The sequence below is a fragment of the Zootoca vivipara genome, chromosome 5 (genome assembly GCF_963506605.1).
Source record: "Zootoca vivipara chromosome 5, rZooViv1.1, whole genome shotgun sequence".
In the NCBI taxonomy this organism is placed as follows: Eukaryota; Metazoa; Chordata; class Lepidosauria; order Squamata; family Lacertidae; genus Zootoca; species Zootoca vivipara.
Window position 1 is genome coordinate 96,826,180 of NC_083280.1, and position 13,641 is coordinate 96,839,820.

The 13,641-nt window shown below is 44.1% G+C and overlaps 1 protein-coding gene across 7 annotated transcripts in view; it reads right to left on the minus strand.

Moving 5' to 3' along the window:
* Window positions 1–222: 222 nt before the first annotated feature.
* The window catches only part of ARHGAP8 (Rho GTPase activating protein 8), a 51,582-nt gene continuing 38,163 nt past the window's right edge, over window positions 223–13,641 (minus strand). For 5 of the 7 annotated variants that reach the window (XM_060275183.1, XM_060275184.1, XM_060275182.1 and 2 more), the window contains 4 exons: window positions 10,498–10,575; window positions 7,508–7,636; window positions 5,984–6,087; window positions 223–3,051 (listed from right to left, as the gene is read on the minus strand). In XM_060275183.1, coding sequence (XP_060131166.1) covers window positions 2,854–3,051; window positions 5,984–6,087; window positions 7,508–7,636; window positions 10,498–10,575 — 509 coding nt within the window. In that variant the 3' untranslated portion in view covers window positions 223–2,853. The remainder of the gene's footprint in view (window positions 3,052–5,983; window positions 6,088–7,507; window positions 7,637–10,497; window positions 10,576–13,641) is intronic. The other 2 variants (XM_035137386.2, XM_060275186.1) reach the window with 2 other exon arrangements.

Consider the following 13,641-nt stretch of genomic DNA (forward strand, 5'->3'; position numbering starts at 1 on the left):
GGTCCTCGAGAAAATTTTGTTGGGAACCCCTGCTCTAATAGGTACCTAATATAAAATTGTGCAGGTCTTTCTGGAAGGTTTGCAATTAAAGGAATAATCTTTTGTTGTCGGACCTGCTTGTATAGTCTGCAGGACAGTAGACTACGCTGTATAGGTTCTACTTCCTGATTGTACAGGGGCATAATCTAGCAGAGTAAGGAATACCTGAAAATCTGCCTTTTTTTTTTTAAATACGTTTTATTCCAATTTTCCAAATTCAACAAATTAACAAAACCAATCTTTTATACAAAATCTTATATTCACATCTTTTACCTTGCTCCGCCGAGCTATGACTTCCCCCCCTCCCTTCATGCGGGTTTCTTGTTAATTCCCTTTTTTGCAGTTCCTTTTTTAACATATTGGTCAATTCGTAAGGTTTATTTTAATCCTGCGAGAGTTTTTAATGATCTACAGTTTTTCTCCATATAGTCCACATATTTACTCCAGTCCTTTTGAAACCTTGTCTCCCCCTGGTCACGAATCTTGCATGTCAATCTAGCAAGTTCAGCATAGTCCATCATTTTTATCTGCCACTCCACAATTGTAGGTAATTCCTGTAATTTCCATTTTTGGGCTAACAAAGTCCTAGCCGCGGTTGTTGCATACATAAACAGTGTTTGATCTTCTTTTCTAATCTCTCCTCCTATTATTCCTAACAAAAATGCTTCTGGTTTTTTTGGAAAGGTATATCTAAACATCTTTTTCAATTCGTTATATAAACTTTCCCAAAATCTTTTAACTTTTTCGCATGTCCACCACATATGATAAAATTCACCATCTTTCTCTTTACATTTCCAGCAACTTTTATCACTCATTCTATACATTTTAGCTAATTTAACTGGAGTTAAATACCATCTGTACATCATCTTATATACATTTTCTTTCAAGGCAGTACATGCTGTAAATCTTAAAGTTTGATTCCATAATTTCAACCACGCATCATATTCAATATTATGCCCCAAATCTTTTGCCCATTTAATCATCACTTCTTTTGTCAACTCATCTTTTGTATACCACTCCAACAACAAATCATACATCTTTGCCAAAAGCTTTGTTTTGAAAATCTGCCTTAGAGCATTCAGTCTGGCCTTGGTAAAAAGTCTGCGGTAGTTGACCACTGTCAAGTTCTTTAGATTCTTAGTTCTTTAGCTATGTGAAATGTCCCGACATACTGTAAACTCACAGTTCTTGGTGAGCAGGATGAGTATGAACAGGTCTGCAGATCACCATAGTCTTTGTTTTAGTGATTTGAAGGCTATGTTGAAGCCCAAGTGTTCAAGAAGAGATGGGGACAGCTTTTTGGGCGTTGCGCTTGGACCAGATTCCAGAAACTAACATACTCAATCTATATGTTGAGTAGTCCTGTCCCCAATCCGAAAACACTGACTTTAAGCCAGTATCTGAAGGCTGCCTACCAGGGCATTCCTAAGTTTCCAAGAAAATGACTGAAATAGGCACATCTGGGGATCTGGAGGAGAGCCCTCAAGAATTTAGCCCGGAGTTCATCCAACTCAGATGTTAATCCTCCACTCCAGATATTAGAAGCATATAGTAATTTGGCAGCCGTCTTTGATGGCAGGTGGAATATATTGGCCCCCTTGTGCTTTCTGGAGGGCCGCAGATCTATGGGTGATCCATGTCGTTATGTGATGGAAGCCAGCCCCAGGTATTGGAAGTTTCTAATCTGATTGAGGGCGTGCTCACCTAGTGACCATTTGCATTGGGAAAGATTCTTCTCAAAAACCAAAATTTTAGATTTCCCAAAGGTAATTTTTAGGTCATTCTGTACACAATAAGACATGAACCTCTTTAGTTGATAATTTAGACCTGGTCTGGAACATGAGAGAATGGCTGCATCATCAGCATACAATAATAATGGAGCCCTCCTGACCCCAAGTTTGGGCAGGTGGCCAAGTGGCTCCTCTAGGACATCCTCTAGGTCATTTATAAATATGTGAAACAATGAGGGTGCCAGGATACATTTATAATTATCTAGTGGCAGCTAAAATAGCAGTATGTACTTGTTGCTAGGCGCCAGTCAGTAGGCTGTCAGCCATCAGTTTCTGAGCCACGTGATGAGAGATCAACTGAATTTAGATTTAGGCCAAATCCATCATTCTAGAGGAGGACTCATTTGACTCCCCTCTATCAACCCTTGGAGGGGGGATTTCACATACAATAAATACTATACAAAAATCCACATACACACAGTTTACACAGAATTGCATTCATATATGTATAAAGTGTTCCTGAGGAAACATAGCAGACATATTACTTATTAAATTTATATAATGTCCTTCATCCAAAGATCACAGGTGGGCTACAGTATACGTAATTTAAGACTGTTTGCAACTTAAATGCTTTAAAAGGCAGATATTACTAAAGGAATGAAATCTAAATCAACTGTTACGCCTTGCTTCCTCAAAATTACTTTCTAAGATTTTTTTGTACTGATAGCTTTGTAGATGTTACACAGTCATGTGCTTTGAAAAATTTAAGAGAAATTTGATTGGGAGCACAGCTCAGTGGAAAAGTGCCCTGCCTTGTATGTTAGTGGTCCCAGATCCAATCTCTTGCATTGACCAAGGGAACAGAGGTAGCAGATTTGGAAGACACACACACACACACACACACACACACACACACACACAAACACACACCTGGCACCTGGAGTTGCCAGTAGGAATAAGCCTATTTTGTACAAGGCTTCTTCATGTGAAGCAATTCATTTCTGTATGCGCTGAAAATTGATTGAATGGAGCCTAGCACAGAATAATGTGTGTCCTTCCTAGGGGTGCATCCCAGAATGCGTTTTCAAGGTAACTGCTCACCAGGCACACTTCGAGAACTGAATATTGTGGGGTAGAAATCTATCAGTAACCCAATGAAAATATTTATCGGTACCAGAGTACTGAAAGAAGGAGTGCCTTTGGGTGACCAGATTAAATTCAGGCCGAAGACACAAGCCAGGTTGGAACCCGTCATTTTGTTGAAAATGCTTTCCTGTGACACCTGGAAAGAGGAAACACATGCAGATCACTAAGCACAAAACACACAGAGGACCAAACTGCTAACTATTCAAAACTGGAGGCACAGCTGCCTCCAGTTTAGCGATTTCATTCTACGCTCTGCTTCTCTGCCCAGAAGTCTACCCAGCCTCTGAACTGGCTTACAATAAAATAAGATAAACAATTGATGCAGCATTTGTTTACTAGCAGGTATAGTGCAATTGGTATACATAATTCTAACAGTTATTTGATTCCAACTCTGAACAGCAAAGTAGAGATGGAGTTAGGGGAGTTTGACCGTTTGCCCTCCCCCCCCCTCCAATGAGGGCACTGCAGGGAGCATCCTGTTTATGTCAACTGAAAATCTTCAGCTCCCCTCCCAGGATGTTCATACTACCTTGACCTTTCCAAATGTAAAGTGTTCCCTCAGACAGTGAAGATGAAAAAACAAGGATCAGCAAAAACTGCAGATGTGAGCACCAAAATCAACTCAAGCCTGCATTTTACATAATAAGGGACACTCAAAAATAATTCTATGTTCTGTTATCCAATTACCAGAGACATCACAGAGTACTTTTGCACACCTCATTAACACCTTGAGCGTAGAGAAGTGTGTTGAAACGGCATGTCTATTACTGGAACAAAAAGTCACTTAGATCCATAATGCTGAGGAGAGATATTTGTAGCTAAAATAATAGCAAATGAAGTGAGGATTTTCATAATAGCTTCTGGAGATTATATTAAGCAATGACAGATGAAGGTATCTGATGCGTCCTGTAGCACCGTGTAAGCAGAAGTGGCTCTATTATAAGGGAAACTGAGGCAGAATGAAAGAATCACCTTGCTGCGTCACAGGGGACACTTAGTCTTGTTTTACATGTTTTTTAATATGTTGTGAGCCACCCAGAGTAGCTGGGGAAACCCAGCCAGATGGGCACGGTGTAAATAATAAAATTATTATTAGTACCGCGTTTCTCATAAAATAAGATGCACCTACAAAATAAGACATGGCAGGCTTTTCACGAGTTGATTAAATATAAGACATACCCCAAAAATAAGCCATAGTGGGGGGGGGGGGCAGGTCTGGCAAGGCAAGGAAGGTGTTTAAGCGCCTTCGGAAGAGCCGGCAAGAGGCAACAGCGTGCTTGCTGGCAGCCTTCTTTTCATGCCACTCGCAGTGGCCGCCTCCGCCGCCGCCGTACTTTGGCGCTGGGTGCGTGCCCGCCGTTTCTCTCACAGCCGCCTCTGCGGCTGCTTCCTGCTCCGCCAACATGGCCGTGCTCCTTGGATCACGGCGTTTCTTCTGCTCCTCAGCAGCACGCAAATGGGGAGGGCAAATGGGAGGGCAGCCTTGCCGTTTTTATTTTCTGCTCCCCGGCTCTCCCCGGGTCCCGCGCGGCACGTGCTGCAGGCTCTCGCTGGGTTGGGGCTCGGCGCAGCGCGCTGTTGCCAGCTCCCGCTTGAAAAAATAAGACATCCCTTAAAATAAGCCACCGTGGGGGTTTTTGAGGAAAAATAAATAAAAGACGGTGTCTTATTTTATGAGAAACACGGTAGTACCCCATCTGCAACATGGTCCAGGCACTTTGCTTTTAAAAAAGGTGCAGCCTCTCTGGGCTCAACAAAAGCAGAGGCCGTTACAGAATTTGGGCTGGTGTTCAATATGATGAAGGAACTGTGAATGCCAGCAAGACAACTGCCTTAGGAGACAGGTTTCAGTTAGTGATGGATATTTTTGATCTATGGGGCACCAATATGTTTTCTGGAGCAGCTCTCACTTGAAACGAATGGTGGCTCTTTTCAGTGAGGCCTGTGCATTAGAGATTCCAGATGGACTGTGCTCCAGCTTATTAGCCTCCCCCTAATAACAACAGAGAGACAAACCCCTCGGAGTGCTGATAATGTTATATCACATGCAGATGAATAAATGTGTATAGAAATGGTGTGCATGCTCTGGGCAACTGTGATGAACTGGAACTTCACAGCCACGTGTATTTGCAGCAAAACTGTCGCTTGCTATGATCAACATGTGGATGTCATTCTTTTTTGTATGTGAAAAGACTCCCCATGCTGGAAAAAGTGGTCAGAGTGCAGCAGGTTTAAAAAAGATAAGCACACATATTTCAATAGGTGCCGCTGGAAATTGGATAGTCGCAGGTCTCCAGACTGCTGTTATTTTGTTATTTGGCTAGATATGGCTTTGAAGCTGGATTAAATACACGTTATAGCGGTCACAAGGAAGTTGCTGAAAATGATAACCACACAGTGAGTTAGTTCTCCACCCACCACTAGCAAGTGACTTGCAGTGCAGTTGGCCACCATCCCCTGGGAAGACAGCCACACCCCTTTTGCAACCTGAAGCTTAGGTTTTAGGAGGAAATATCTTGCCACAGAGACACTTTTCCTTGTGGCATCCTTGCAGCAACTTTAACATGTATTCCAGATCTCAGTCCAGATCTTCTGAACATGCTTAACAGTAGAGAGTAAGTTACGGCAAGGCAAGGCACACCTGGCCATTGTATAATTTAGGCTGCAGCATCCTTTGACAGACTACAGTTTTGTTTTCACAGTGGAAAAAAGTAATATTTATGTTCACACGTTTAAGGATCTAGCCTACAAATCAAGGGAAAGCTTTAAGAAGTAAATAAGAGAGGCTTATAAATGCTTCTTTTAAACGGTTCAGTGGATTATTTGATTTTATTTGGATTTACATGGCACTTTAGGTTATTTATGAAAGGGGTTTATACTAAAGTTATCATTGGGGTCATTAGTCTGCTCTGACTTTTATTATTACTGGAGACAGCAGCAGTTTGTAACTGCTGTTTTGGCAATTAATGTTTCACAGCCTCCTTGAAATGTTTAGAATTAAAACCAGTTGTTACACAACAGCTTCAGAATTAAACAGCAGCAATCATGAGGATTTAATTCCTACTCACCATATGGAGAAAGCATATCAGAAACTTCAGAACAGCATAATTTTGCTCAGGAAGCCCGTGTACAATTTCTCTGCAGTTCATCACCCGTAAGCTACTTTCTACACCTGCAAGAACACAGAATTTATTATATCTAATGTTGATAAAGAGTCAAAGAGGTGCGTTGCCAGAGAGGAACAGTATGTCTTCGTTTGATCCCAAATGATTTTGTCTGTCAAGGCTTTTGTCTGGTACAGGCTAATAAAGGAGGACAAAATGCACTTGCGGTTCCAGTTTACACCCTCTAATGAAACTGCCTGGGAACCCTTTGCCCAAAGCCAACTCTCTTCCATATCCAAATTCAATCAAAACAAGACTGCACCGCTTATCCATTAGCTAGTGGGAACCTGAGTTCTAATGTGATCTTGCCCAAAACACACACAAACACAAGCTGCAACCCAACACACCCCTCGTCCTCCTTCTCCACACAATGCAGAAGAGCCACAGGTTCACTTCATGCCAAGCAAGAGTGACAAACAACATTCTTTCCCCTGATCATTTGGCAGATGCAGAGCACTTGGCACCAAGGAGGGATCAGCTTCTAATTTTGTACCACCTTTTGTAGACACTTGGAAACAGCAGGGATAGAGTCTGGTAATCTTTTGTAATATGGCACCCTTTGTGAGGCCAAAATTTGGTGTCCCCCAAATGTCTCTTCTCAATTTTGTGCCTCCTTGGCTTGGTGCCCTGTGCAGGGAAAGCATTTCACTGCTCTAAATCCAGCACTGGAAACAGCAAAATATTCTTGCTTCTTCTCAGTGTTGACTCCTTGCCTGTATCAAGTTCCACAACACTTGAGGGACATGGGTGTACCCAGGATCAAAACTAGGGGGGGGGGCAAGGGGAGGGGCCAAGGCACGGAAGGGGAGGGGCCACAAAGTGGGCGGGAACGGCGAACTCGCGCTCCGCCGGGCTGTGCCCCTCCCTAGAAGCAGGGCTGGTGGGCGGAGGCGGAGCCCAGCCCAGCGGAGCGCGAGTTCGGCGTTCCCGCCCACCGCGCCGCGCTCCCTGGTTCCCCGCCGTGCTTGGCCTTGCCTGAGGGCGCGCCGGGGAGCTGGAGGGAGGGTGCAGCGCGGCGGGAATGGCGAACTCTCGCTCCGCCGGGCTGTGCTCCGCCTCTGCCCACCAGCCCTGCTTCTAGAGTAGGGCAGCTGCCCTAACTTGCCCTGTGGTGGGTACGCCCTTGTTGAGGGAGGATCAGGGCTGACTTATAAAGCCCAACCAAAATATGTGAATCCCTGCAATGGGAACTTCGGTTTCACTTGTAGGCCTGCAAAGTCCTGAAAATTCTAGGTGTCTTTAAAAGAAAAGCATGTGTCTAACTCTCATGGTTCACGTAGACAGATCTGAATACTGCATTGCATGTCAACTCTTCCACAGAAATGCATGAGACTTGCAAGTGCTCAGTTCTGGCAGTGTTTTTTGGATGGCAGAAATCACAGATAAATGAGAAGCACATTCTCATCATCATCATCATCATTTACTCACTGGTAATTCCAATGATTTGATCATAGGGTTCAAAGGTTAGTAAAGGCTCCGGGAGTTCCCTGAGTAAAGTCTTAAGGATGACAGCAGGAATATGGATATCTCCATAATCATCAAAATTAACAGACTTTCCTACGTTAAAAAAAGAGAGAGGCAAATTAGCAATATAGTTTTACAACCTATTTACAGCCTGTAGGCAGACCAACTTTTCATTATGAAGATGTCTGCAAACATAACATGAAGGCTATATGTGCAGAGTTGGGCCAGCACCTTCTTGAAACAAGGGGTTGGATTATCACTTTTAAATATTGGCTGAAAATTCATTTTAACACAGTCAGAAAGCTTACTATCCTTTTTATTAAAAGACAAACATAATTTTATTTGGTTTTCTGATATTTTTCTTAAACTTAGGCAAATAGGCTTTAATGTGGATTCCCTCTTGCCATTCGAGGAATCGCACATTTTTGCACTTATTAAGCAGAGGCTGCTAGATAATGAATTTCAAAAATTCTATCCTTCTCAGCCCTCTGTATGTTCCCCTGACTATCTGGGGCTGCAACCCCATCATGGAATGATGCCTAACTACTTTTATGATTTGACCACGCCATCTCATCGTAGAGCATTTATGTTGGCCCGCTTAAGCGCCTTTCCGTCTTCTGTGTTATTTGGAAGGCTTACGGGCATCCCCTATCAGAACAGACTCTGCCCCTGTGGCCAGAATGTGCCAGACTCTATGGACCACATGATTCTGGAATGCCCTCTTTCTAACATCTTCCATGTTGGCCCTTCAATGCCCTTTTTGTGGCTCAGGGCCCCATCCAATAAACAACACATGGTCCAGTTCCTGTTGAGGGACGACTCCCCTGTACTCACTAGAGTTATGGTGCAATACCTGAGCAGGATTTTTGAAATCAAATCCAGTACATCTGGCCTACCCAATAGTGACTGCTGAGGATTCCCTATCCTTCACCCTTTTCCCTTATTCATTGTGTGTTTTAGAATCATCACGGGTGGTGTGTCACTTCAAGAAAAAACCCATAATTTTGCGATCTTTATAGTTTAAATAACAAAAAATGTATAATTGTAATATATAACTGTATTTAATAAACCAAAAACTAATTATTTAACCAAACCAAACCAAAAACCGCTTATTTATCACAAAGTGCCCAGAGTTGTTGAGCTTTTTGGGGGGAGCTGCTAACCAAAGTTTTGGAGGTTTTTTTGGGGGGTGCAAAAGTTGCTTTGCTTTTTTGGGGGGTGCCCCAAAGCTGCTGCGCTTTTGGGGGGTGAAAGAGAAGAGATATAAATGACGAATAATACCTTCGCTGGAACTAACACACAGCACCGACATAGTTTGCCAAAGTGCCAAAAAACCCAGCACAGAGCGGGTTAAAAAACGAACACTGTTACACCCAATCATAGTCTGCCAAAGCGCCAGGAAAAAGCAGCACAGAAAGCGTTAAAAAAACCAATCTCTGGCTACCAGCAACAGCTAAGTAAAGCTGTAGGAGACGAGTTGGAGGATGGGCCGATGGGTTGTGTGCCAGCAGTGAGGGCTCTGCGTGTCACGTCTGACACGCGTGTCATAGGTTCGCCATCACTGACCTAAAGGCAGCCCTGTTTAGGGAAGTTTTTAATCTGTGATATTTTAATGTATTTTAGTATTTGTTGGAAGCCGCCCAGAGTGGTGGGGGAAACCCAGCCAGATGGGCGGGGTATAAATAATAAAAAATAAAATAATAATAATAATAATAATTTCAAATACCTACTGTTATTTCACAGGTTGTTGCAGCCTGTCTCAATGTTAGGGTCACATCTTGCCCTTACTTCAACCAGTAATTTGTCAGCTATAGCCTGGACCCACAGAGCAGCTCTTCCCAAGTGCCCAAAGAGTCTTTTGATTTGTGTTTATGCAAAAGCAGCCCTCATGCCCTTCAGAAACATAGAGGACCCTCAAATGGGTTTGTGATATGGAATGTAACTTTGCTGTTCAAAGGTGGAGGGCGTCAGCATATAGAACTGCCTTATAGTCAGACAACTGATTCATCCAAACAGTACAGTGGTACCTCTACTTACAAATAACTCTACTTACAAATGTTTCTACTTACGAATGGAGCTCCGTCCGCCATCTTGGATGCGGTTTAGATAGGATTTTTTCTACTTACGAATTTTTAGATAGGGTTGCTTCTACTTACGAATATTTTCTCCCAATGCATTCCTATGGGATTCGACTTACAATTTTTTTCGACTTACGAATGTGCATTCGGAACGCATTAAATTCGTAAGTAGAGGTACCACTGTACTGTCTACTCCAGGGCTAGCCAGCATCTTGTTGGTGTACAACTGCCACCACCCCTGACCATTGGCCATGCTGGCTGTGGCAGTCAAACCCTCCACATTAGCTAGTCTGTGAAGTAAGGGGTCCTCTTAAGTGGCGCTTCTAGGGACTGAGCCTGGGACTTCATGGATGCAAACCCTGTGCCCTAGCAAGAGGCTGCCTCAATCCAACTGAGTACACCCATTGTAGTTCTTTTGATCCTGGCTAAAAGTTTCAGTTGATTAACTAGCATGGACCAATTTCAATTGGTAGGGCTAAAAATTAAGATCCTGCTAGTTTATCTATTAATTGTTTATTATTATAGTTCTGGTAGGTTAGCGGAAGAGCAAATGGGGAAACAAATTAAGGGTAGCCTTTACTCATAACAATGAGCTATAATTTATCATCATTTACTATACAAACACAAGCTCAAATTTCTTTCAATTTCCCCAAAGGAATCCATATTTGGTAATATGCACATCTATTTAATTGTCATCAATTAAAAGGCAGATGATTAATCAACTACTCACTGAAGACAGCCTTACACAACATGACATTTCAGGTTACAAATCAGCTTATCATTAACCAATAGAGTGATAAGGAATCCATGCTCACCAACATAAACAGTATTTTAAAAATCATTATTATATTTTGATTATAGCAGATGAAAACTTACCCTGATTATAAAGTTTCTGAATCTCCTTAATACTTTGTATGCTGGCTGACCGTCTAAACAGTCCTTCTGCTTTGAGTCCTGTAAGGAGGTGGGGTGGAGGTGGGAAAGCATGAATAAGATTCCTCATAAAATTGCTGTTCACAAACATCTTTGTGCTGGTTCAGCTCCCTAAGTCTCCAGTGCAAAGAGAAACTGATGTCTGACTAAGTACAGTATGCTCACAAACACAGGAGCTGCACCCTGGTGGTGGTTCACATGAGTACAGGAGTGTGTTTTTCAGTTGCTCTGCTTATATACACACTGCTGACAGGAAGGGTCAGGTTTATTTATTATGACCTGGTTTTGGGGATATGTACCCCCACAAGAAAGTTTGCAGCATAATCACATAGCAATGATACTGTTATGTACTAAGCTTGGATTCTAGAACAATAGGCAAGTAGGATCCTAGAATGCAACAACTGATTGGCCTGCAGGAAAAGACCAATCAGGCTCCAGGAGGGAAGCAGAATCAGCCAATCAGACGGGACTCATTGTGTAAATAATGTATATAAAAGCCTGAGGTTTCATTCACTGTTTTACAAGCTGCGATAAAGAGCATGAAGTCACTACAGGACTCCTGAGTATATTTCAGATACCCTAAAATTCTGAATTCTAACAGTAAAATTGATGTTAAAAGAAGGCAGCAAGAGATAAAACAATTGTTAAAACACAGCATCATAAAATTACTCAACTGGATGAAAAAACTCTTATAAAGCTTTCCTAAAGGCCAAAAATACAAGATCAAACCTATTTCCGGTGAGGTGGCGGCTGTGTTCTGCAAATGTGGGGTTGTCACGGAAAAGGCACCGTCCCTGCTACTCACTTATATGACAGCTCTCAATTGGTGGACTACGAAGCAACGTCTCAGATGCTAATATTAAGGCAGGGTCATAAGGGTGAAGATGGTCCTTCAGATAGGTGAAGTGCACATGCTGCCCACCAAAGCCTTACAACTGCAACTTCTAGGTTCCAGCGAAATCCACTGGCACCATCTCTGTGGGGCCGTGGGTGCCAAGGCACCCACAAAATTTTCAATGAGGGGGCCAGGCCCCCTCAATATGTCTCAGCTACGTGGGCTCCAGTGGACCCAGCCCTGGCTACACCAGGCTCCCTCTGCTGGGGGGAAGGCCCTATGGAGCCCACCACAGCTGTAGTAAGCCCCTCTGGGCCTTTTGGAGGGTGCACCGGGGCTCCTCCCAGTGTGTGACATCATGTGCAGTGTGCATGACTTTGCGTGCACAATGTTGGGTGGAACCTGGCACTCCTGGCAAGATCGCACAAGAGCCCCACGAGATCACATGGAGGCTTCAGTTTGATTGTGTGGGGCTGAAGTCTTGCCACAACCCAGAAGCTGCCACAGCTGTTTCTCCTCACTTCTCTGGTAGTGGCAGCAGTGGAAATGCCTGAGGAGGCACCCCTTCAATGATACAGCTGCCTCAGTCTGCTTCATGGATGGGACGGCCCTGACTGGGAGTTGTCTCCACATAGTTGGCTCATTGGGCTACTCTAAATAGGCATCTGAGTTGACCCATAAATATAAGAGGTTTCCATCGGTCCTTAAAAGATTGTGAGCTGAGTCTGATGATCATAAGAAGGTTCAGTTGCATGAAGAAGCCACTCACACAATTCATCTATTCATGTGAGCAGTTTAGCAACATCGCGGCTCCACCATGCATCTTTTAAAAAGTAGAAATGGGAAGTGACTTTGTCACCAACGCACAGCTTGTGTTGTTGTTGTTGTTGTAAAGGGTAAAGGGACCCCCGACCATTAGGTCCAGTCGTGACCGACTCTGGGGTTGCAGCGCTCATCTCGCATTATTGGCCGAGGGAGCCAGCGTACAGCTTCCAGGTCATGTGACCAGCATGACAAAGCCACTTCTGGTGAACCAGAGCAGCCCACGGAAACGCCGTTTACCTTCCCGCTGTAGCGGTACCTATTGTGTTTGGAGGCGGTTGGAGGATGGATCGCGGCTAACAGATTGAGATTGAATCCTGACAAGACAGAGGTACTGTTTGTGGGGGACTGGAGACGGGCGGGTGTGGAGGACTCCCTGGTCCTGAATGGGGTAACTGTGCCCCTGAAGGACCAGGTGCGCAGCCTGGGAGTCATTTTGGACTCACAGCTGTCCATGGAGGCACAGGTCAATTCTGTGTCCAGGGCAGCTGTTTATCAGCTCCATCTGGTACGCAGGCTGAGACCCTACCTGGCCGCAGACTGTCTTGCCAGAGTGGTGCATGCTCTAGTTATCTCCCGCTTGGACTACTGCAATGCGCTCTATGTGGGACTACCTTTGAAGGTGACCCGGAAACTACAACTAACCCAGAATGCGGCAGCTAGACTGGTGACTGACAGCGGCCGCCGAGACCATATAACACCGGTCCTGAAAGACCTACATTGGCTCCCAGTACGTTTCCGAGCACAATTCAAAGTGTTGGTGTTGACCTTTAAAGCCCTAAACGGCCTCGGTCCAGTATACCTGAAGGAGCGTCTCCACCCCCATCGTTCTGCCCAGACACTGAGATCCAGCGCTGAGGGTCTTCTGGCGGTTCCCTCGCTATGAGAAGCCAAGTTACAGGGGACTAGGCAGAGGGCCTTCTCGGTAGTGGCACCCACCCTGTGGAATGCCCTCCCACCAGAGGTCAAAGAGAACAACAATTACCAGACCTTTAGAAGGCATCTCAAGGCAGCCCTGTTTAGGGAAGCTTTTAATGTTTGATTTCTGTATTTTAATGTTTTGTTGGAAGCCGCCCAGAGTGGCTGGGGGAACCCAGCCAGATGGGCGGGGTATAAATAATAATAATAATAATAAATAATAATAATAATTATTATTATTTATCTACTTGCACTTTGACGCGCTTTCGAACTGCTAGGTTGGCAGGAGCTGGGACTGAGCAACGGGAGCTCACCCCGTCGCAGGGATTCGAACCGCTGACCTTCTGATCGGCAAGCCTTAGGCTCTGTGGTTTAACCCACAGCGCCACCTGCGTCCCAGTTGTAGTTGTATAATGTATACAAATGAGTTCTCTTTCAGATTTCCTTGCTCGGGGGTCCAAGCTTTCTTCTTTCCCAAATATCTGGAAAATGTGGCCTTATTCTTTTTCCTG